Source organism: Dryobates pubescens, chromosome 36 (assembly GCF_014839835.1).
Source record: "Dryobates pubescens isolate bDryPub1 chromosome 36, bDryPub1.pri, whole genome shotgun sequence".
NCBI classification, from domain to species: Eukaryota; Metazoa; Chordata; class Aves; order Piciformes; family Picidae; genus Dryobates; species Dryobates pubescens.
Window position 1 is genome coordinate 3,271,892 of NC_071647.1, and position 23,874 is coordinate 3,295,765.

Sequence of the window (23,874 nt, forward strand, 5' to 3'; positions counted from 1 at the left end):
GAGCTCAACCCAAACTGCGCTGAGCTCAACCCAAACTGCGCTCAACCCAACCCAAACTGCACTCAACCCGAGCCGAACCGAGCTCAACCCAACCCGAGCCGAACCCAAACTGAGTTGAACCCAACCTGAGCTCAACCCAACCCAAATTGAGCTGAGCTCAACCCAAACTGCGCTCAACCCAACCCAAGCTGAGCTCAACCCAAACTGAGCTCAACCCAACCCAAGCTGAGCTCAACCCAAACTGAGCTCAACCCAACCCAAACTGAGCTGAGCTCAACCCAAACTGCGCTCAACCCAACCCAAACTGCGCTCAACCCGAGCTGAGCTGAGCTCAACCCAACCCGAGCCGAACCCAAACTGAGTTGAACCCAACCTGAGCTCAACCCAACCCAAGCTCAACCCAACCTGAAGCATCCCTCAGGGGCTGGCTGGAGGAGGTGACAGGAGCCACAAAGCTCATCTCTATCAACCTCCCTCCAACCCCCCCCCCAAAAAAAATTTGGACAGCCCCCCCCAACCTTCCCCCCCCCCCCAACCCCACCTCCCTCCCCCCCCCCCTTTGTGGAATAACTTAAAGCACTGTCCCCCTCCTCCCCCTCCTCCCCCTCCACCCTGGGACCACCCCTTAAAAAAATACTATTCAATAATACATCTGTAATAAAATTAGAGAGCTTTGATTTGCATTTTGGGGGGGGGTGGGGGGGGAGGGGGGGGAGTGAAGGGGTTGGGGGGGTGGGGGTCCTCTCATTTAAAGCTTAAATGGCTCCAAGTCCCCTCCAGCTGGTGAAGCAACAAGAAAGGGGGGGGGGGGGGGGGGGAGGGGGGGTGTGGGGGAGGGTTCCTCTTTTTTGTCTTTTTATCCTTTTTTTGTGTCCTTTTTATCCTTTTTGGGGTTTTTTTTGGTCTTTTTATCCTTTTTTAAATTATTTTGTCCTTTTTTTGGTCTTTTTAATCCTTTAATTAATTTTTGTCCTTTTTTTTTTGGGGCTTTTTGTCCCTTTTTTACTTTTTTGTCCTTTTTTAAACTTTTTTCCTTTTTTTTTTCCCTTTTTTTTTTTTTTACTTTTTCTCCTCTTTTTTTGTCTTTTTCTCTTTTTCTTTTCTTTTTTCCTCTTTTACTTTTCCTCCTTTTTATGACTTTTTCCTCTTTTTTAACTTTTTCTCCTCTTTTTTTGACTTTTTACTTTTTCTCCTCTTTTCTGGACTTTTTATTTTTTCTCCTCTTTTTTAGACTTTTTTTCTCCTCTTTTTCTTTTTTTGACTTTTTATCTTTTTTTACTTTTTCTTTTTTTTTTTTTTTCTTTTCTCTTTTTTTTTTCTCTTTTTTTACTTTTTCTCCTTTTTCTTGGGACTTTTTCTTTTTTGGACTTTTTCCTCCTCTTTTTTGGACTTTTTCCTCCTCTTTTCTTGTTTTAATTTTTTTCCTCTTTTTTGACTTTTTCTCCTCTTTTTTTTTTTTTGTTTTTTCCTTTTCCTTTTCCTCTCCTTTTTCACTCCTCTTAAAACCAGACAAAATTGGCTCCTGGTGAAAGGTGGTCAGGGTGTTACCCATCAAGTGATAAAAGGGGATGGGAGGTTTGTCCCCTGTGGCTCACATCCAATTCCTCCCCCCTCCTCAAAACAGGGAATTGAAAAACAAAACCAAACCAAACCCCAAACCCCTCCCCCTGAAGAAAATTGAGGGGGTGGGGGGCAAAAAACCTCACAGGGAAATTTAAGGCATTAAAAAAACCCCAAACAACCAAAAACCTGACTGAAAGGCACAAAGATTTCCCCCAGGGAGGGAGGGAGTGGAGGGGACATGGATTCCAGAGCCAGGGAAGGGGACAAATGGGGGGGGAGGGGGCAGAAATTAAAAGAGAGGGAGAAAATATAGGGGGAGGAAATTAAAAGAGGGAGAAAAAACACAATGAAAGAGAAGAAGAAAAATAAAATAGAGGGAGAAAAATGAAAGAGAGGGAGAAAAAATAAAAGGGGGGGAAAAAGAAGAGGAAGAGAAGAGGAAGAGAAGAGGAAGAGAAGAGGAAGAGAAGAGGAAGAGAAGAGGAAGAGAAGAGGAAGAGAAGAGGAAGAGAAGAGGAAGAGAAGAGGAAGAGAAGAGGAAGAGAAGAGGAAGAGAAGAGGAAGAGAAGAGGAAGAGAAGAGGAAGAGAAGAGGAAGAGAAGAGGAAGAGAAGAGGAAGAGAAGAGGAAGAGAAGAGGAAGAGAAGAGGAAGAGAAGAGGAAGAGAAGAGGAAGAGAAGAGGAAGAGAAGAGGAAGAGAAGAGGAAGAGAAGAGGAAGAGAAGAGGAAGAGAAGAGGAAGAGAAGAGGAAGAGAAGAGGAAGAGAAGAGGAAGAGAAGAGGAAGAGAAGAGGAAGAGAAGAGGAAGAGAAGAGGAAGAGAAGAGGAAGAGAAGAGGAAGAGAAGAGGAAGAGAAGAGGAAGAGAAGAGGAAGAGAAGAGGAAGAGAAGAGGAAGAGAAGAGGAAGAGAAGAGGAAGAGAAGAGGAAGAGAAGAGGAAGAGAAGAGGAAGAGAAGAGGAAGAGAAGAGGAAGAGAAGAGGAAGAGAAGAGGGGAAGAAAAGAAAATGGGGGGATTAGAAAAGGAAAGAGAGGGGGGAAAGAAAAGAGAGGGGAGGAAAGAAAAGAGGGAGGTAAGAAAAGAGAGGGGGGAAAAAAGGGGGGGGGGAAGGGGGAGGGGAGAGATTAAAGGGGGGGGGGGGTGGAAATTAGGACAAAAAACCCTAAAAACAAAAAAAGAACTCAAGAGAGGAGCAAGAGGGGGAGGGGGGGAAGCAGTTGGGGGGGGATGGAGCCAGGCCAGAGAGAGGGCCAGGAGAAGCTGGGTGCTGGTGGAACCAACGCTTCACAACGAGACACAACTGCAAACACTGCGTGGAGCTGGGGGGGGGGGGGGGTCCAACAGGACATTTTCTTCGGGGGGGTGGGGGGGTGGGGTGGTGAGGGAGGGGTGAAGGTGATGTGGGGGAAGAGCTTTTTTTCATACTTTTTTGTTTGGTTTTTTTGGTGTTTTTCTCCTCTTTTTTTTTTTTTCATAGAAAAAGAAAATATTTTCCTCTCTCTCTTGGTTTTTTGTTGTGGGTTTTTTTTTTCCCCTCCTCCCTTTCAGGGGGGGGAGGAAGTTTTGTCCCTTTTTTTTTTGGGGGGGGGGGAGGGGGGGAAGGGATTTTGTGTGGTTTGTTGTTGCCTTTTTTTTTGTGTGTGTGTGTGGTTTTGATGGTTTTTTTTTTCCCTTCTTTCTTTCAAGGTGAAATTTTTTTAGGGTTTGGTTTTTTTTGGTGGGTTTGTGGTGGTTGGGTTTTTTTTCTTTCTTTCTTTCTTTCTTTTCCTCCTTCTTCTCTTGCTTTCTTTTGTCAGAGGTGGACAAAAGTCTCCTCCTCCTCCTCCTCCTGCTCCTGCTGCTGTGGGGCTGGGGGGGTGGGGTGTCACAGCGTAGGCTCAGCCTCCATCGGCTCCTCTGCTGGCCTGGCCAGGGGCAGAGTGGGGCTGAGTGGGGGGTCACATCCTGCCCAGAGACCCTTCCCTCCGAGCAGGCTGAACCCCAAACCCCCACTGCCCCAGGGACATCTGCTGCATGCACCCCCAGGGGACATCTGTGTCACCCCTAGGGACACACATGGCTGCATGCACCCCCAGGGGACATCTGTGTCACCCCTAGGGACACACATGGCTGCATGCACCCCCAGGGGACGTCTGTGTCACCCCTAGGGACACACATGGCTGCATGCACCCCCAGGGGACATCTGTGTCACCCCTAGGGACACACATGGCTGCATGCACCCCCAGGGGACATCTGTGTCACCCCTAGGGACACACATGGCTGCATGCACCCCCAGGGGACATCTGTGTCACCCCTAGGGACACACATGGCTGCATGCACCCCCAGGGGACATCTGTGTCACCCCTAGGGACGCACATGGCTGCATGCACCCCCAGGGGACACTTTGGAGTCCCCAGTGAGGCCATGCCTGGCTCCATGCACACCCAGGGGACATCTGTGTGTCCCCACTGAGGCCATGCCTGGCTCCATGCACACCCAGGGGATATCTGTGTGTCCCCAGTGAGGCCATGCCTGGCTCCATGCACACCCAGGGGACACCACCCCCCAGGCATGGCTGGGTGCCAGGCTGGGGGCACCCCGGGGGCCATACCTGGGCTGAGGGTCGGTGCTGCCCTGCTCAGCACCCACGGAGAGCAGGGCCATGGCCGTCACCGTCTCGGCCTCCTCGGCCTCCCCCTTCTGTGCCTCCAGCAGGGAGCAGCCCACGGCGGCGGCGAAGCGCTTCACGGAGCCCCAGTGCCGGCCTGCGGGCACCGGCAGCGCTGGGCACGGCCATGGGCACCCCCCCGCCCCGAGGGCACCCACGGGACCTCCCCACGGCAGGGACAGCCCAGGGGGACCCTCCCGAGACCCCCACGGCAGGGACAGCCCAGGGGGACCCTCCCGAGACCCCCGCAGCAGGGACAGCCCAGGGAGACCCTCCCGAGACCCCCACAGCAGGGGCAGCCCAAGGTGACCCTCCTGAGACCCCCACGGCAGGGACAGCCCAGGGAGACCCTCCCGAGACCCCCGCAGCAGGGGCAGCCCAGGGAGACCCTCCCGAGACCCCCGCAGCAGGGACAGCCCAAGGTGACCCTCCTGAGACCCCCGCAGCAGGGGCAGCCCAGGGAGACCCTCCCAAGACCCCCACAGCAGGGACAGCCCAGGGAGACCCTCCCGAGACCCCCACAGCAGGGGCAGCCCAAGGTGACCCTCCTGAGACCCCCACGGCAGGGACAGCCCAGGGAGACCCTCCCCAGGATCCCAGTGACAGCCCTGGAGACCCCTCCCCAGGATCCCAGGGACAGCCCTGGAGACCCCCCCCCAGGATCCCAGTGACAGCCCAAGGGGACCCTCCCCAGGATCCCAGGGACAGCCCTGGAGACCCCTCCCCAGCCCCCCCAGAGCAAGGGCAGTCACCAGTATCCCTCCTCCACAGCAGGGACAGACCCCCTGGGATCAGGTCAGCCCTGATGTCCTCTCTGTGTCCCCCCCCAGGACAGACTCAACCCAGGGCCCCCTTCCCCAGGGCCCCCAGCAGGGTCTGAGCCCCCCTACCCCCCCCCCGCCCAGAGACCCCAGCCCCAGGTTCTCACTCTGGATCTCGATGACCTTCTCCAGGGTGGCCACAGCGTTCACATTTGGCTTCTGCTGCAGGAGGGACGAATCCAGGGGCTCCAGCTGGGGGGGGTGGGTGAAGCCATCAAGACCCCTCCCAAAACCTGCCAGCAGCCCCCCCCCTCAAAACCCCCCACCCCAAAACTGGGGGGGAGCAGCAGAGCTCCGGGGTGGCTCCATCAACCCAGAGGAAGCTGAGGCACGGCGCAGGGCGAGCTCCTCGACGCACCCTGCGCCCCCAGGGGTGACAAGGGGGTGGGGGGTGGGGTCCCCAGGGGTGAGGGGGTCCCCAGGGGTGCCCCCCTCCATACCTCCAGGCCGAGCAGGGCAGAGACACAGGCCTCTGAGGCGTCACAGATGGCTGTCAGGTCGTGGCCCCCCTCCAGGGCCAGCACCACCCTGCCCCCCGCCAGCATCATCAGCTGCTTCGTCAAGTGGCCGAAACCTGGGGGGGCACCAAGGGGTGAGGTGGAGGTGGGGGGGTGGGTGGGGAGGGGGCTTGGCTGAGGTTCCCCCACCCTGGGGACACCCCCAGAGCCCACTCACACTTGGCAGTGACAGAGTAGCCCCCCAGGGGGGACAGGTGACCCTCGACGGCGTCGAAGCCGGCGGAGACCAGCACCACGTCCGGGCAGAACTCGTTGGCAATGGGCATCACCACGGTCCTGGGGGGCACAGGGGCAGGGGTGGGCACAGGGACACCCCCCAAGGGGCTGGGGACACACACCCCCCCCGCCCAGGACACAGAGACCCTCCCCAGAGTGGAGGAATCTCCCCCACAGGACACAGGGATGCCCCCCAACGGTGTTGGAACCCCCCCCCCTCCAAGGACACAGGGATGACCCCCAGTGGTGTTGGGACCCCCCCTCCAAGGACACAGTGATGACCCCCAGTGGTGTTGGGACCCCCCCTCCAAGGACACAGGGATGACCCCCAGGGTGCAGGGACCCCACTCCCCCAACAAGAGCCCAAGGACTCCCCCAGGACACAGGAGGGTGCAGAGACCTCAAGGGTGCAGAGACCCTCCCCAGAAAGCAAGAACCCCCTACAAGGGTGCAGGGACCCCCCCCTAAAAAACCCAACAGGGCTCCTCTCAGGATGAAGAGCACCCCCCCCCAACAATGGGCCTGAAGACCCCCCCAAGGGTGCAGGATTGCCCCAGACCATGGGGACTCTCCCAGGACACAGAGAGACCCCAAAGGTGCTAGGACCCCCCCAGGACATGGGAACCTCCCTCAGGATGCAGGGACCCCCCCTCCAGGACATGGAGACACCCCCACGGGCCCAGGGATGTTCCCAAGCGTGCAGAGACCCTCCCCAGACTGCAGGGACCACCCCAGGACACTGAGACTCCCTTCAGGGCCACAGGGACACCCCCAGAGGCCACGGGGACCCCTCCCCAAGATGCTGAGACCCCCAGCAAGAGGTAGAGAGCCTCACTCGAGGGCACAGGGACCTGCTCAAGAGCATGAGGGCCCACCCTAGGGTGCAGGGACCCCCTCCAGGACACAGGGACAGGGTACAGGGCTCCCCCCCAAAAGTACAGGACCCCCCCCCAACCTCCCAGGACACGAGGACCCCCCCAGGCCCCCCACCTGAAGGCTGTGAGATACTCCACGTCCCCGATGGGGGGGTCCACGCCGCCCGTCCAGGCGATGTTGATGTTGTAGCCTACTCCCAGCCCGCTGCCCACCTGGGCAAAGCCACGGGTGACCCCCCCCCAGCGTCACAGCCAGGGGAGGGCTGGGGACAGGGTGATTCCCCACCCCTCCCCCACCCTTCATCCCTCCCCCCCCCATACCTCCTCGGGTGCTCCACTGCCCGGGAAGAAGTTGCCATCGTCGTAGCGGTGGAGGGAGATGTAGAGGACGTCAGGGTCGCTGTAGAAGGCTTGTTGGGTCCCATTGCCGTGGTGGATGTCCTGCCGGGGGGGGGCAGGGCACAGCAGCCTCAGGAACACCCCCAGCCCACCAGCTCCCCATCCCCCAGAGGGGGTCCCCATCCCTGGGGGTGTGGGAGGGGGGAGGCCGTACCCAGTCCACGATGAGGATCTTGCCCACGCTGAGCTTCTGCTGCAGCAGCTTGGCCGAGATGGCAACCGAGTTGAAGAAGCAGAAGCCCCTGGCGGGGGGGGGGGAGCCAGGGTCAGCACTGGGGGGTGGGGGGCCCGTGGGCACCCCCATGCCACCACTGTCCCCCTCCCTGTGTCCCCCTTGCTCCCCCTGTCCCCACACTCACATGGCCGTGGACTCCTCGGCGTGGTGTCCGGGGGGGCGGATGACGGCGAAGCCGTTCTGAGGGGACACAGAGCACAGGGGAGGGGACACCGGGGGGGACACACCTGGGTGAGCGTGCAAGGGAGCAGCAGCACACGCTCAAGCACGCAGCAGGGCTGCTGTGCACACCCCTGCAAGGGTGCACAAGCGTGGTGCAGGCACAAGTGCCAACCCAGGAGCGTGCTTGAGGGCATTTGGGCATGCACAGGAGTGGTGCACAGGAGTGTGCACACACAGGTGTGCAAGCTGGCACAAGGGGCCAGCATGCACCCAGGTGAGTGTGCATGAGTGCAAGGGTGCACAAGTGTGGTGCATGTGCAAGTGCAAACCCAGAAGCGTGCTTGAGGGCATTTGGGCATGCACAAGAGTGGTGCACACATGTGCAAGCTTGCACAAGGGGGCATCACACCCCCAGGTGAGCGTGCACGAGGACACTGCACGAGTGCAAGGGTGCACAAGCGTGGTGCATGTGCAAGTGCAAACCCAGGAGCGTGCTTGAGGGCATTGTGCACGCACAGGAGTGGTGCACAGGAGTGTGCACACACAGGTGTGCAAGCTGGCACAAGGGGCCAGCATGCACCCAGGTGAGTGTGCATGAGTGCAAGGGTGCACAAGTGTGGTGCATGTGCAAGTGCAAACCCAGGAGCGTGCTTGAGGGCATTGTGCATGCACAGGAGTGGTGCACAGGAGTGTGCACGCACAGGTGTGCAAGCTGGCACAAGGGGCCAGCATGCATCCAGGTGAGTGTGCATGAGGACACTGCACGAGTGCAAGGGTGCACAAGCGTGGTGCATGTGCAAGTGCAAACCCAGGAGCGTGCTTGAGGGCATTTGGGCATGCACAAGAGTGGTGCACACATGTGCAAGCTTGCACAAGGGGGCATCACACCCCCAGGTGAGCGTGCACGAGGACACTGCACGAGTGCAAGGGTGCACAAGCGTGGTGCATGTGCAAGTGCAAACCCAGGAGCATGCTTGAGGGCATTGTGCATGCACAGGAGCGGTGCACACAGGTGTGCAAGCTTGCACAGGGGCCAGCATGCACCCAGGTGAGCGTGCAGGAGGACAGTGCAAGCACTCAGGTGTGCAAGCACGCACGAGGCTCATCACAGCCCCAGGTGAAGTGTGCCAGGAAGCAGCACACAAAGCTCACACCGGGGTCACCTCGCTCCCAGGCCAGCAGGCATGGGGAGGGGGCTGCACAGGCAGGCAAGCTGCTGCACCAGAGCTGTGCACTCCCCAGGAGCTGTGCACTCCCCAGGAGCTGTGCAAGGCTGCACACCTGCACTCACCTTGATCTCCCCAGCAGCCACCTTGAAGGCGAGCTCCACCAGGCAGCCCACGGCCATGCGCACGGCGCTGGAGGAGTGCATCTCGTTCCACACTGTGTCGCTGTCCACCTGTGGCAGGCTGGGCATCAGCAGGGCCAAGGGCACCCCGGGGGGGATAAAGGGATCCCTGGGCACCCCGAGGGACTGGGAACCCCCCCAAGGGATAGGGAAGCCCCCAAGGGGTAGGTGGATCCTATGGCACGGGGTGCCACCCTGGGGCGCTCAGCACTGCTTAGGCCACACCTGGAGTCCTGTGCTCAGTTCTGGGCCCCTCAGCTTAAGAAGGACATTGAGAGACTTGAAGGTGTCCAGGGAAGGGCAATGAAGCTGGGGAGGGTCTGGAGCACAGCCCTGGGAGGAGAGGCTGAGGGAGCTGGGGTTGCTCAGCCTGGAGAAGAGGAGGCTCAGGGGCCCAGCCTGTATCAGTGCCTGGGATTGCCCTGAGCCAGCTGCCAGGACCTTGCCCTTGGTCTGGCTGAACCTCAGGAGCTCAGCTCTGCAGCCTGTCCAGGTCCCCCCGGATGGATCCCTTCCCTCCAGCACTGTCTGCTGCACCACACAGCAGGACCTTGCGTAGGGAGATCTCTGAGGCACCCCAAGGGATTGAACACCCCAGGGGGATATGAAACCCCCAAGCTGGGCCCCTCCCCACCTCCTCCCCACCCCATGCTCACCCCAATGCCCCCGCAGGGCAGCACCGCGTACATCTTCTGGCTGATGGGACCTGCCGGGGCAGAGCGCGCGGCGGTGAGGGGGCAGTAGGGACGAGCCTCTGCCTGCCTGCTGCCAGCTCCTGCAGGGCACCCAGGCACCTGGGGGGGGCTCCCCCCAGCCAGCTGGCACCTACCCAGGAGCTTCTTGCTGTCGAGCTTCTGCCTGTTGAGGGGGCTGGTGCCGTAGAGCAGCGTGTGGTGCTCCGAGTGCACCGTCTGGATCTCCTCCAGCGTCGCCTTCCGGCCCCGGATGCGCTGGGGAAGGGGATGGGGAGCGGGGGAAGGGGAGGGGAGGGAGAGAGAGAGTTTTAGGCTATGCCTTTAACAATTTTTTCCACAGATCTTGAGCAGTTTAGGAAAGATGTTGAGCTGCTGGAAGGTGTCCAGAGAAGGGCAAGAAAGCTGGGGAGGGGTCTGGAGCACAGCCCTGGGAGAGGCTGAGGGAGCTGAGGTTGCTTAGCCTGCAGAAGAGGAGGCTCAGGGGAGACCTTCTTGCTCTCTGCAACTCCCTGAAGGGGGGGAAAGGAGAAGGGAAGGAAGGGGGGGAAAAGGAGAAGGGAAGGAAGGGGGGGAAAAGGAGAAGGGAAGGAAGGGGGGGAAAAGGAGAAGGGAAGGAAGGGGGGGAAAAGGAGAAGGGAAGGAAGGGGGGGAAAAGGAGAAGGGAAGGAAGGGGGGGAAAAGGAGAAGGGAAGGAAGGGGGGGAAAAGGAGAAGGGAAGGAAGGGGGGGAAAAGGAGAAGGGAAGGAAGGGGGGGAAAAGGAGAAGGGAAGGAAAGGGGGAAAAAGGAGAAGGGAAGGAAAGGGGGAAAAGGAGAAGGGAAGGAAAGGGGGAAAAAGGAGAAGGGAAGGAAAGGGGGAAAAAGGAGAAGGGAAGGAAAGGGGGAAAAAGGAGAAGGGAAGGAAAGGGGGAAAAAGGGAAGGAAAGGGGGAAAAAGGAGAAGGGAAGGAAAGGGGGAAAAAGGAGAAGGGAAGGAAAGGGGGAAAAAGGAGAAGGGAAGGAAAGGGGGAAAAAGGAGAAGGGAAGGAAAGGGGGAAAAAGGAGAAGGGAAGGAAAGGGGGAAAAAGGAGAAGGGAAGGAAAGGGGGAAAAGGAGAAGGGAAGGAAAGGGGGAAAAGGAGAAGGGAAGGAAAGGGGGGAAAAGGAGAAGGGAAGGAAAGGGGGGAAAAGGAGAAGGGAAGGAAGGGGGGGAAAAGGAGAAGGGAAGGAAGGGGGGGAAAAGGAGAAGGGAAGGAAGGGGGGGAAAAGGAGAAGGGAAGGAAGGGGGGGAAAAGGAGAAGGGAAGGAAGGGGGGGAAAAGGAGAAGGGAAGGAAGGGGGGGAAAAGGAGAAGGGAAGGAAGGGGGGGAAAAGGAGAAGGGAAGGAAGGGGGGGAAAAGGAGAAGGGAAGGAAGGGGGGAAAAGGAGAAGGGAAGGAAGGGGGGAAAAAGGAGCAGGGAAGGAAGGGGGGGAAAAGGAGCAGGGAAGGAGAAGAGATACTGTTTTGGTACAGCCAGTCTCATGGCAGGTATCTCTTCCAATGGGACTGCTCAGAGCGATCTTTCTTTGGCCTTTTTTCACCCCCAGCAGTGATTTGTTTCCATTTTCCTCCTTTTCTGCTACAAGAGCTGCGACAACTTTTCAAGGCATCGCCTACAGCCGCCACGGGGGGACAGCGGTGAGCTCCTCGGGCACAGGGCCCACCCCCACCTACAGCTCCAAGGCCAGGCCGTGGGGGGCAGCCTCACCTCGCACTTGCCCAGCAGCCCGGTCTCCTGCAGCCGGGACCAGATGCTCTGGATGCGGCCGGCGTGCTCGGGGTGGATGTTGGTGTTGCCGCAGGTGCATTGGTGCTTCAGCATGAAGGTGTCGTACACCACGCCTGGGGGGAGGGGTGGGGGGCACACAGGGGGCATGCCTGGCACCGGCACCACCACCCCACGCCCCACCCGGGGCTCCCACGGACGCCATAGGACACGGGGAAGCCCCAGGGATGGGAAGCCTCGAGGGAGAAGAGGGACCCTGGGCACTGTTGGGCACCCTGGGGGGTGGGACACCCTGTAGGATAGGGGATCCCCTCATCAGGAGCACCTTGAGGGATAGGGGAAAGCCATGGGACACAGGGAAGCCCAGGAACCCCAAGGGATGGGACACCCTGTGGGACACAGGCACCCTGGGGGGTGGGACACCCTATAGGATTAGGGACACCCTCATCAGGAGCACCTTGAGAGGGATCCCATGGGATAGGGGAAAGCCATGGGACACAGGGAAGCCCTAGGGGACATAGGCACTGCTGGGCACCCTGAGGGATTGAGGATCCCCTGGGATCCTGGGGGACCTCTGGGCACCCCAAGGGATTAGGAACCCCAGAGGAGAGGAAGATCCCATGGGACAAAGGGCACACCAAGGGACAGGGGGCACTATGGAACTGGGGAGCCCATGGCATAAGGGGGGGACCCCGGGCACCTGAAGGGACTGGGAGCCCATGGGGCCAGGGGGATGCCATGGCACAAAGGGCACACACAGGCACAGGAGAGCACCCCAGGCACCCCCAAGGGACAGGAGCACCCCTGGATGCTCTCAAGCAGAACCCATGGGCATCAAGAGCCCCCCACCCCCACCCCCCATGCCCCCCCCAGTCCCATACCTGTAGTGAAGAGGTGCTTGGGGGGCCCATCGGGCGCGGGGGGCTTGATGCCAGAGCTGGCAGGGGACGACTGGGTGCGGGCGAGGGCTGGGTGAGGCAGTGCCAGGATGCCCAGGGCAGGGCCAGGGTACAGCTGCAGCTGAGCCTCGGGGAACACCTTGTGGGGGGAAGGTCCAGACCCCCCCATCAGCTCCAGCTCCCTGACTGAAGCCATGTGCCCATCCCTGTCCCCCTGTCCTGGCTCCACTCAAGGTTTGGGCTGGGAGGAGGGATGAGGAGGGGGTGGCCACACAGGAGACTGAGCTGGGGGGGGGGGGGGGGGGGGAGGAGGGAGGCTGAGGAGGGGGTAGCCACGTCCAGGGTTTATGAGGAGGGGGATGAGTCATGATGGGGGCCAGAGGGGGGGACAACGACGAGGTGCGGGGGCGGCAGAGCCAGGAGGCCGGAGGAGGGGGCGGCAGGGGGGGGATGAGTCACTGGCCCCTTCGAGTCATCACTGCAGCAGTGGGCAGGGGGGGCCAGGCCCCCAAAAACCTGGGTGGGGGGAGGGGAACAGGTGGTCTGAGGGTGAGGGATGCTCAGGCAAAGCAGGCTCTGTGAAGGGGACACACACAGGGGGTGCTGGTGCAGGAGTTTGGGGGGGATGTAGGGAGCTGGTAGTGTTTGGGGTCCCCACTCTGGCACTAATCCATGTGCCCCCCCCCCCCGCCCCCCTCCCCAGCAAGGTCTCACCTGCTTGTAGGTGACCCCCAGCTCAGTGACATCAGGGACCCCAGGGCCCTCGGGCTCGTCCCCGCTGTCCCCCGGCTCATCGCAGGGCCCCCCGCAGCCCTCAGGGTCCTGCCGCTGCTCCGGGGGGTCTCCGGCGTCGGGGGACACGATGGTGAGGGGGGGCCCGGGGGGGACCCTGTCCCCCGGGGGGGGTGACTGCTGCTCTGTCAGCTCCTCCTCTGTCTCCTCGGGGTGGGTAGGGGGCTGCCGTGCCAGCTCCCCCGCCTTGGGGAGCAGCTGTGGGGCCAGAGGGGAGGGGGTTGGAGGGGTCCAGCTGAGCCCCCCACACCCGATGGCTGCCCTCTGCCAGCCCCTGCCCTCTGCCCACTCCACAGCTACCCAATGCCTACCCCACACCCTGTGCTCCCACCATAGCACCCCAGATGCCCCTATGCCCAGCAGCTGTGCCACAGGCAGCCCATCCTCACCTCTGCTCTCCACCCCATGCCCTGTACCCTGCAGTATGAACCCCTGTGCCCACCCCAGATCCACCCCACACCAGCCTCTGCCCTGTGCCCACCCTGTTCCCACCCCACCCCTATGCCCACCCCACTTCCACTCCACACCAGCTTTCAACCCCATGCCCACCCCAATTCCACTCCACACCAGACCCTTGCCCACCTCACTTCTAACCTACAGCAGCCTTTAGTCTATGCCCACCCCAATTCCACCCCACCCCCATACCCACCCCATTCCCACCTCAAACCAGCCCCATGCCCATTCCCATTTCCACCCCACCCCAGCTTTTACCCCATGCCCACCCCAATTCCACCCCACCCCCATACCCACCTCATTCCCACCTCAAACCAGCCCCATGCCCACCCTACTTCCACTCCACCCCATGCCCACTCCCATTTCCATCCCACACCAACTTGTACCCCACGCCCACCCCAACTCCACCCCACCCCAGCCCCCTGCCCGCTCCATTCCCACCCCGCACCAGCCCCCGCTACCCTACGCCCGCCCAGTGCCAAGCCCCCTCCCCGTGCCCCCCCTCCCCACTTTTCCCTCTGCCAGGCCACCTTTCCCAGCTGGACCTGCTGCTTGTCGAGGAAGTGGTGCTGGAGGGAGCCGTGGGGCAGGGCCTGGGGGCTCTGGGGCAGGGGGGAGGACTGGGTGCGGCTGAGGGGCCGGTGCCGAGGCAGCTTGGGCACTGCCCGCACGCTGCCCGCGCGCTCCCCGGTCACCAGCGGAGACTGCCCGTGCAGGGGCACTGCGGGGGGCACAGCGTCAGCCCCCGGCGCCCCCAGACCCAGCTGGGGACGGGGGGGGCAAGGAGGGAAACAGGCAGAGGGGGGAGGAAGAGGAGGAGGAAAAGGGAGGAAGAAGAGGGGAGGGGAGAGAGGGGGAAAAGGGAGGGCAGGGAGAGGGGGGAAAAAAGGGAGGGCAGGGAGAGGGGGGGAAAAAGGGAGGGCAGGGAGAGGGGGGGAAAAAGGGAGGGCAGGGAGAGGGGGGGAAAAAGGGAGGGCAGGGAGAGGGGGGAAAAAGGGAGGGCAGGGAGAGGGGGGGAAAAAGGGAGGGCAGGGAGAGGGGGGGAAAAAGGGAGGGCAGGGAGAGGGGGGGAAAAAAGGGAGGGCAGGGAGAGGGGGGGAAAAAGGGAGGGCAGGGAGAGGGGGGGAAAAAGGGAGGGCAGGGAGAGGGGGGGAAAAAGGGAGGGCAGGGAGAGGGGGGGAAAAAGGGAGGGCAGGGAGAGGGGGGAAAAAGGGAGGGCAGGGAGAGGGGAGGCAGAGAAGAGATTAAGGAAAAGGAAGGGGAAACAGAGACAAAAGGGAAAATAGAGGAAGGGGAGGCTGAAGGAGAGGAAAGGGAAGCAGAAGTGGAGAAGGGATTGAGGCAGAGGAAAGGGAAGCTGAGAGCAGAAGAAGGTAGAGAGGAAAAGAAAGGAAGGAGAGGGGAAAACTAAGGCAGAGAGGAGGGAAGAGAGAGGCAAGGGTGGGGAGAGGGAGGCAGGGGGAAGCAGAGCAGGGGACAGGGGAGAGGGGAGAGCAGGGGGCAGGGGAGAGCAGGGGGAATCAGGGGGCGGCAGGGGGAATCAGGGGGCGGCAGGGGGCGGCAGGGCACTGACCGGCGATGAGGGTGCTCTGCTGCCGCGCTTGCTCCAGCAGCAGGACGTGCTGCAGCAGCGAGGCGGGGCCGGCGGGGGGGTCCCCGTCCAGGGCCACCCCCAGCAGGCAGCCCGGGATGGAGGAGGTGCTCAGGAACTTGCCGGTGAGGGTGGCCCCGGGGCGCAGGGTGGCCACCGCCGGGCGCTCCGCCTCCGCCTGCGGCGACAGCTTGGGGGACGCCTGCGGGGACGCAGGATGGCGCTGGGCACCCCCCCAGCACCGGGGTGCTCCCGGCCCCACCCCCCGCGCCGTGTGCCTCAGCTTCTGCCCCATAGGGAAACTGAGGCACAGGCACAGCGCTGGGGGACGCTGGGAGCCCCAACGCTGAGGTTCCTGTCCCGGACCCCCACCCCTGCTGTCCCATAGCCACCTCGCTGGGGCACACAGGGTCCCCACACCAACCCTGTCCCCGTGCCACCACATCAGGTCCTTGTGCCACCTGACAAGGGGTCTCCATATCCCCCTGTGGGGTCCCAGGTCCCTGTGCCACCCCATGGGGTAAAGGACTCCCACACCAAGCCTGTAAGGTGCCAGGTCACCCCTATGGCACACAGGATCCCTGTGCCACCCACTGTGAGGACCACAATGGGCTCCCAGGTCCCTCTGCCACCCACTGCAGGGTCCCCACATCCCTCCTGGAGGGCTTCACGCCCCTGTGCCACCCACTGCAGGGTCCCCACATCCCTCCTAGAGTGTTTCATGTCCCTGTGCCACCCACTGCAGGGTCCCACACCCCCTCTGTGGTCCCTGTCCCCCAGCCCCGGCCGGTGGCACTCACGCTGAGGTGGGAGCTGGTGACGGTGACCGTGGCCTGCAGCCCCAGGGAGATGTTGGGCAGGGATGGGGAGGTGTAGAGGCTGAGCTGGCCTGTGCCATCCAGGGCGAGGGCACGGGGCTGGGGCAGGAGCTGCTGTGGGGCAGGGGACAGGGCAGGGACACAGCATGAGCACGGGTGGGCTGGGACAGCATGGCACGGGGGCTGGCAGCACACCCGGGTGCCTGGGCACACACACATCAGGAGCCCACATGTGTGCCAAGGTGTGCCATGGATGTGTGTGAGCTGGGGGGCTGGCAGCACCCCTGGGTGCCTGGGCACACCATGGATGTGTGTGAGCTGGGGGGCTGGCTGGCAGCACCCCTGGGTGCCTGGGCACACCATGCATGTGTGTGAGCTGGAGGGCTGGCTGGCAGCACCCCTGGGTGCCTGGGCACACCGTGGATGTGTGTGAGCTGGGGGGCTGGCTGGCAGCACCCCTGGGTGCCTGGGCACACCATGCATGTGTGTGAGCTGGGGGGCTGGCTGGCAGCACCCCTGGGTGCCTGGGCACACCCCCCCATCAGCACACCCGTGTGCCAAGGCATGCACACATCTGAACGCGTCTGTGCACGCTGAGCACACGCACAGCACACACTGGCAGCCGGGGCACAGCCATGGCACACACCTGTGCCCACCAGGCACTGGGAGCACAGCCCTGGCACAGGCTGCCCCCGGGCACAGCCTGGCACCCGTACCTCTGTGGGGATGTTGGGGACGGAGCCGGTGAAGCCGTTCTCGGCGATGGCACTGTGGGAGCTGTTGGGGGAGCTGGGCCCGGAGCCCGGGGCACTGCTGCACACTGACGACACTGCGGGACACGGGGGGGACACTGCCACCACCCCCCCCTGCCACGGCTTGCCCAGCCAGGGGGCACGGCCACGGGGCTGACAGAGGAGCCCATGGCACCGCAGCCCCCTCCCCAGGACACCGCAGCTCTCTCTGCCCTCCCAGCCCCCTCCCCATGACATCACAGCTCTGACCTCTCAGCCCCCTCCCCAGGACCTTCCAGCCCCAACCTCCTAGCTCTGACCTCCCAGCCCCACCTCCCTATGACTTTCCATCTCTCTCTGCCCTCCCAGCCCCCTCCCCAGGACCTCCTAACCCCCTCCCTATAACCTCCCAGCTCTCTCTGCCCTGCCAGCCCCCTCCCCAGGACCTCCTAACCCCCTCCCTATAACTTCCCAGCTCCCTCTAACCTCACAGCCCCCTCCCCAGGATACCTCTGAGCTCTCTCTGCCCTGCCAGCCCCCTCCCCAGGACCTCCTAACTCCCTCCCTATAACCTCCCAGCCCCCTCCCCATGACCTCCCAGCCCCCTCTCTATAACCTCCCAGCTCTCTCTGCCCTCCCAGCCCCCTCCCCATGACCTCCTAACCCCCTCCCCGCAACTTCCCAGCTCTGCCCTCCCATCCCCCTTGCCCCCAGGGCCTCCCACCCGCCCTGCCGGCGCTCACCGGTGACCTCGAGTGCCCGGCGGCGGCAGGCGCTGATGACGGAGCCGTCCTTCCTCCGCAGCAGGGGGCTGCTCCTCCTCTCCGTCACCTTCTGTTTTAACCGCGACCGCACCTTCAGGTTGGGTTCCGAGGCTGCAGTGGCAGCGGCGGCGGTGGGTGGGGGGGAACACCACCCCCCCCACCCCACCCCACCCGCCTCCCCGACAAAACAAACAGCACTCAGCGTTAGCCCCCAGGAGAAGGCTGCCAGCACCACCCCCACCCCAGCACCCCCTCCCCGGCGCCCCCCTTCCTCCCCCCCCCCCCCCCCCCGGCACCCACCGGTTTTGCGGAGCGGGAAGTCGTCCCTGCTGTCGTAGGTGCCCAGGACAGGGAGCTTGTAGGAGGGGGGGGTCCCCGGGCTGCCGGTTTGGGGGGGGGAACTCTGGTCCAACGAGGTGTGGTGAGCCCTGGGAGGGGGCGTTGGGGGGGTTTGGGAAGGGGAGGGGGGAAAGGGGGCACAGACCCTGCTAAGAGGCTTGGGTTCCAACACCCCCCCTAACTCCTTGCCCCCCTTCTTTGAGGGTGGGTTAAGGATGGGTTGGGGGGGGGGATGGAAAGGCAGGGGAGAGAGTCGAGGAGGGTTTGGGGGGGACCTACCAACATTTGGGGTGCTGGGGGAGGGAATGGTTGGGGGGGCCGGGAGCCGGCTCCTTCGTCTTGCTGAGCAGGAACTCCTGGAGCTTCAGCTTCACCTCTGTGCTGGCAATGGCACCTGGGGGGCACATGAGCACGGGGGGGGCATGGGCACAGAGGGGATGGGAGGGGGAGACACAGGTACAGGCAGGATGGGGGGGGAGACAACACCCAGCACACATCACCCCACCCCCAGCCCAAAGAGAGCCTCCTCCTGCATTCACATCCCCCCCCTAGAGCCCAACCTCCCCTCCACTCCCTGGTGGGGTCCCAGCCTCCCCCCCCCCGCCCCAACTCACTCTCCCTGCTCTTGTCCTTGGTGCGCAGGGCATGGAGCTGCTCCAGGCGCTGCTGCTGCTCCAGGGCCTCCTGCCGCTGCCGCTGCTGCTCCAGCTCCTGCTGCCGCCGGGCCGCCAGCGCCTCCTGCTGCTGCTGCGGGACCCCCGCCACAGCCACACGCCCCCCCGGCCGGGTCAGCCCTGGGGGGGACCCAGCAGCCTGCTCCCGGACCCCCCCAGCACGGCTCCAGCACCCCAGCCTCCACCCAAGGGCTCCAGCACCCTGCACAGGACATGCCCCAAGGCTCTGCCGTCCTCAGCCTTGCCCAAACAGCTCCATCACCCCTGACAGCCCCAGGAGTCCATCACCACCCCCCCCCCAGCCATGCCCCATGGCTCCATCACCCCACACCAGTGATGCCCCCACGGCTCCATCACCCCAAAGTCCCCCAAGCATCTCCTTCACCCCACACCAGCCATGCCCACAGCTCCATCACCTCCACACCAGCCATGCCCCATGGCTCCATCACCCCAAAGTCCCCCAAGCATCTCCATCACCCCACGCCAGCCATGCCCCATGGCTCCATCACCCCACACCAGTGATGCCCCCACGGCTCCATCACCCCAAAATCCCCCAAGCATCTCCATCACCCCCACACCAGCCATGCCCCATGGCTCCATCACCCCAAAATCCCCCAAGCATCTCCATCACCCCCACACCAGCCATGCCCCCGGCTTCACACCCCCCCCCAGCTCACCTTGAGGTGCTTCTGGAGCTGGACCTCGTGCTGGCGGGTGAGGTGCTCGTGCTGCTTCTGGAACTCGGCGAAGAGCAGCTGCTTCTGGAGCTGCTGCTGCTGCTTGAGGGCCAGCAGCTCCCTCTGCAGCTGCCTCTCCCGCGCTGCCGCATCCAGCCCCGGCCCCCGGCGCTCCCCGCAGGCCTCGGGCACCCCCCGAGCCTCCGCCGGCCCCTCCGGCCCTGCTGGCACCACACCGGGCACAGGGATGGTGAGAGAGGGTGGGGAGGGGTCCAAGAAAGAAGATGAGGAGGTAGGAGCAGTCTGGGGGTGTCCCAGGGACAAGATGTGGAGCCAGGAGCAGTCTGGGGGTGTCCCAGGGATGGTAAGAGAAGGTTGGGGGGCGTCCCAATGGTGGTGAGAGAGGGTTGGGGGTGTCCCAGGGATGGTGAGAGAGGGTTGGGGGTGTCCCAGGGAGAAGATGGGGAGGTAGAAGCAGTCTTGGGGGTCTGGAAGTGGTCTGGGGGTATCCCAAAGATGGGGGGGTGGGGAGCAGCCTGGGTTAATTTATGAGGGCCCCAATATTCGGGGGGGGGGGGGGGAAGGAGCTGGGAGCAGTCTGGGGGTATCCCAAGAATGGGGTGGGGCTGTTCTGGGGATGGGTGGGGGGCAGCTGGGGACACTTTGGGGGGGGGGGGCAAGCTGGGCATTCCTGGGAGGGGGAGGCATGGACACACAACATTGGGGGCTGCAAGGGGTGAGTGAGAGATCAAGACGCTTGGGGGGGGGGTGCCTCCCATCAGTTCCAAGTCCTGCATCAGTTCCCCCCTCCCCCCTAAACCAAACCCCCACACTGAGGGGGTGACCCCCAGCTGAGCCTCTACATTGGCAACAGAGTAGTTTGGGGGGGGGGGGCGGGGGGCAAAACTGAGAGCCCCCCCAAAGCACCCAGCTCCCAAAGTAAATGGGGAGGGGGGCACAGCTCACAGCCCTCCCCAACAACCAACAAAGGACACAGGGAAGGAACCCAACGCCGCCCCCCCCCCCCCCGGACGGAGGGGGTACAGCGCAGGGGGGGCTCCCGCCGCCCCCATCCCCACGCAAACAGGAAGGCGGGGGCGGGGGGCACGCAGTGCATGCTAATGCACCCCCCCCACGCACGGCCACCCGCCCCCCCCCCGCCCGCCCCCCGCGGCTGCACGTCGGGCACTGACGTGTGCCCGGGACACACGGACCCGCGGACGTCACCGAGCCGCGGAGCTCGGGCCCCGACCCCCGCCCGGCCGCTTCGCCACCCCCTCCCCCCCGGGGACAGTCAGCATCCCCCCCGCCCCGCTGCCAACCCCTCCCCGGGACAGGCAGCCCCCCCCAAAACCCTGCCAGCCCCCCTCCCGCCCCCCTCCCGCCCCCGGACAGGAACCATTCCCCCAAAGAGATAATCAATATCTCCCCCCCATTATAACCACCAGTCCCCCACACTGCCAGCCCCCACCTCAGTGCCAGCCAGTGCCCCCCAACACCAATCCCCCTCCCCAGCACCAACCAGCCCCCCCCCAGCCTTAGTGACAATGCCCCCTCCCCAGCCCCCCCCCATAGTGCCAATCCCCTCTCCCCAGTGCCAACCAGCCCCCCCCCAGCCTTAGTGACAATCCCCCCTCCCCAGTGCCAACCAGCCCCCCCCCAGCCTTAGTGCCAATCCCCCCTCCCCAGTGCCAACCAGCCCCCCCAGCCTTAGTGCCAATCCCCCCTCCCCAGTGCCAACCAGCCCCCCCCAGCCTTAGTGACAATCCCCCCTCCCCAGCCCCCCCCATAGTGCCAATCCCCTCTCCCCAGTGCCAACCAGCCCCCCCCCCAGCCTTAGTGCCAATCCCCCCTCCCCAGTGCCAACCAGCTCCCCCCAGCCTTAGTGCCAATCCCCCCTCCCCAGTGCCAACCAGCCCCCCTAGGGATTGCCAGCCCCCCCAATACAATCCAGCCCCCCCAACCATGCAGACCCCCCCCCAGTATGTCCCGGTGCCAGGCAGCTCCCCCAGTCAATGCCAGCCCCCCCCCGCCGACATTCAAGAGGTGCCATGGGGCAGGGGGAACTCCCAGCCCTTCCCCCCCCCCCCATCCCAAATCACCCCCGGGGGAGGGGGCACAGGGGATTGGTTCTCCTCGGGGGGGGTGAAGGGGAGCACACTGGGGACCCCAAGAGCTGCCAGCCCTGGGTGTTGGGGTGCAGTGGAGGGGAGGTGGGAGTGGGGGTCGGAGGGGGGCACATCCCCCAGCCCCGGCCAGGGGGCAGCACCCAGGGCTGGGTTAAAAATAGCCCCCGGGAGAGGCCGGTCCGGCCCTGGCCAAACCTGCACTTAGGGGCTCAGAAGTGGCTTTGGGCTGGCAAGGGACAGTGGCCACCACCCTGCTGGGGGGGAGGGCACCACTCTGTGCCCCCTCCCTCCCGCCCAGTCCCATCCCCTGGGATGGATGCGGGGGGGGGGGGGGGGGGGGGAGGGGAGGCTGCTTAACCCTTCGGTGCCCACCCCCCAAAGGGAAATGCAGAGAGTCCCTGCGGGGGGGCTGGCGCGGGGGGGGACAGTGAGGGGGGGTCCTGGGGCTGGGGGGGAGGGAAATGTCCTGAGGGTAATGGAGATGAGGGGGAGGGGGTCCTGTGATTATGGGGATATGGGGGGGGGGTGGAGGCAGTCCTATAGGTAATGGGGACATATGGGGGGGGGGGGGGGCTGTGGGTAATGGGGAGGTGGGGGAGTGTCCTTGTGGGTAATGGGGATGTGGGGTGGGGGGAGGGGTCCTTGTGGGTAATGGAGATGGGGGGGGGGGATCCTAGGGGTAATGGGGATGGGGGGGGGATGGGGGGTGGTCCTTGTGGGTAATGGGGATGGGGGGAGTCCTGGGGTTATGGGGGGTCTCAGGGACCCCTGCTGTGTCCCCAGCACTGCTGTCAAGGGGCATCCGTGCGAGGAGAGGGGAGCTCCCTGTGCACACTTGTGCAAGAGCAGCTGGCCCCTGTGCACACTTGTGCAAGAGCAGCTCGCCCCTAGCCCCCTCGTGAGCGCTGGGCCCCGTGCACACTCGTGCAGAGAGCAGCTCCTCCACCCTGTGCACAGAGCAGTGCTCCCTTTGCACGGGTGGGTGCCAGGAGAGCGACTCCTTGCACACCAGTGCCAGAGCAGCTCTCCTTCGTGCACGCTTGTGCAAGGAGTCAACCCCATTCATGCTCGTGCAGGCAGAGGTGGAGCCTCTGCAGGCCTGTGTGCGTGGAGAGTGGCTCTCTTGCACACTTGTGTGCACTTGTGCAAGGAGAGCCATCGTGGGCCCCAGTGCAAGGACAGATGGTGCCTTTGCACACCCACGTGCAAGGAGAGTGCATCTCCCTTTGCACACCTCTGTGCAAGCAGAATGGATCTCTCCCTTGCACACTCGTGCAAGAAGAGCTTCCCTCCTTGTACACGCCTGCAAGAGCACACAGAGATGCTCTCCCCTTGCACACCCATGCAGAAATGGCACTCACCCTTGCACACCCATACTCACCAGTGCACACACACTGAGCTGCTCTCCTTCTTGCACACTTGTGCAAGGAGAACCAACCTCATGCACGTCAGTGCAAAGAGAGCTGCTCCCTTTGCACACCCTCATGCAAGGACAGCAGCTCTCCCCCTTGCACACCCATGCACACTCATGCAAGAAGAGGGGCCCTCCCCCTTGCACATCCATGCAAGGAGACCAGTTCTCCCTTGCACACTCCTGTGCACAAGCAGCTCCCCCTTGCACACCTGTGAACATCCATGCACAGAGGGCTGGGCCCTTTGCACACTCGTGCAAGGAGAGCAGCTCTCCCCCTTGCACACTCGTGGGCAGGCCTGCAAGCACAGCTCCTCCTCCCCTTGCACACAGACACCCCCCACAAGCACTGCCTGCAGGTGCCAGGCAGAGGATGCTGCTGGGGGGGCAGGGGAGAGGAGGGGCAGCGAGGAGGAGCCCTGGAGGGGAGGGGGACACTCAGTCAAAACATCCAAACCTTTGGGGGACATTTAGGGACAGGCTGGGATGCCACTGGGGGGGGGATGGTGGGTGGGGAGGGGGCTGAGCTGAGCACTGCCCTCCCCCCCCAGCACTCACCTGGGGTGGGGAGGGCAGCAGGGAGCTGGGTGCAGGACAGGAGTTCCAGCGAGGGCTCATGGTTGGCCCCCCCCTCTGCAGAGAAACAGCCACAACCAAGCTGCAGCATCATGGGGGGGGTGGGGGGAGGGGGGGGGGAGTCTGAGGCACATGCATGCATCCCACCCCCCCACCCCCCCTCCAACCTCAGCCAGCCTCCCTCCCAACCCCAGCCACCCCCTAGCACGGGGTTGGGAGTGGGGGGCAGGAGGGAGCAGCTGGAGAACCCCTGGAGTTGAGAAGTGATGGGAGCAGAACGTGGACACCCCCCCCCCCCCCCCCAAACTGCATTATCATGGGCAGGGTGGGGCTGGGTGCCCCCTTCTTCCCTCTCCCACCCAGTCTGTCGTGTCTGTCTGTCCGTCCCCCACTCCCCCCCCACCTCCCCGGCGGGCTCTTCTCTCCAGCCTGGAAATAGCCAGGGCACAGGAGGAGCCAGCTATAAATAGGGCAGCATGCCGCGGGGGGGGGGGGGGGAGGGGGAAGGGGGGGGAGGCGGCAGGACAGCTCCCGCGGGACAGGGTATGCCATGTGTGCCCCCCACCCCCCGTGACAAAGCCCCCCCTCTGGGCACACCCTGTCTGCTCTCCTAAACTGCCCTTCCTTCCCCCCCCCCCCCAACTCAGGGTCTGGGGAGAGAGGTTGCTGCCACATAGAGGGATAGGGGCGAGGGGGGGGTGTCCACAGCAGGGCTGGGATCCCCCATGCTCACCCTCCCCAACCGGGGCAGGGCAGCCCCCATCTCCATCCTGTCCCCCCCCCCTCCATCTCCATCCTGTTCCC

At 63.2% G+C, this 23,874-nt stretch overlaps 1 protein-coding gene across 7 annotated transcripts; it reads right to left on the reverse strand.

Annotated features, from left to right (window-relative positions):
* Positions 1-3,410: 3,410 nt before the first annotated feature.
* Positions 3,411-23,171, reverse strand: HDAC5 (histone deacetylase 5). Of its 7 annotated transcripts, none has more exons than XM_054176852.1 (25): positions 23,053-23,171; positions 18,955-19,175; positions 18,218-18,350; positions 17,883-17,997; positions 17,565-17,692; positions 17,244-17,375; positions 16,486-16,598; positions 15,752-15,883; positions 14,934-15,153; positions 13,891-14,081; positions 12,830-13,105; positions 12,098-12,254; positions 11,199-11,332; positions 9,611-9,731; positions 9,438-9,487; positions 8,725-8,832; positions 7,396-7,451; positions 7,191-7,278; positions 6,959-7,078; positions 6,753-6,850; positions 5,704-5,822; positions 5,469-5,602; positions 5,136-5,220; positions 4,151-4,304; positions 3,411-3,464 (listed from the first exon to the last, which is right to left on the reverse strand). In XM_054176852.1, exons 1-25 carry the CDS (start codon positions 23,162-23,164, stop codon positions 3,425-3,427), a joined length of 3,237 nt encoding a protein of 1,078 aa, XP_054032827.1. In that variant the 5' UTR covers positions 23,165-23,171; the 3' UTR covers positions 3,411-3,424. The 7 variants fall into 7 exon arrangements, with proteins under 7 accessions (XP_054032827.1, XP_054032831.1, XP_054032828.1 ...); XM_054176856.1 differs by having other exon boundaries at positions 15,752-15,880; positions 18,218-18,347; positions 18,955-19,178; XM_054176853.1 differs by having other exon boundaries at positions 18,218-18,347; positions 18,955-19,178.
* Positions 23,172-23,874: the final 703 nt, after the last annotated feature.

Bases quoted from the DNA above. Each gene is read 5' to 3' on its own strand.
- HDAC5 (XM_054176850.1), bottom strand. From the start codon at position 23,164: ATGATGCTGCAGCTTGGTTGTGGCTGTTTCTCTGCAGAGGGGGGGGCC. The intron at 11,333-12,097 runs GTATGGGACTGG...CCCTCCCCCCAG, and splicing joins CAAGCACCTCTTCACTACAG to GCGTGGTGTACGACACCTTC. The intron at 7,279-7,395 runs GTGAGTGTGGGG...CCCCCCCGCCAG, and splicing joins GCCGAGGAGTCCACGGCCAT to GGGCTTCTGCTTCTTCAACT.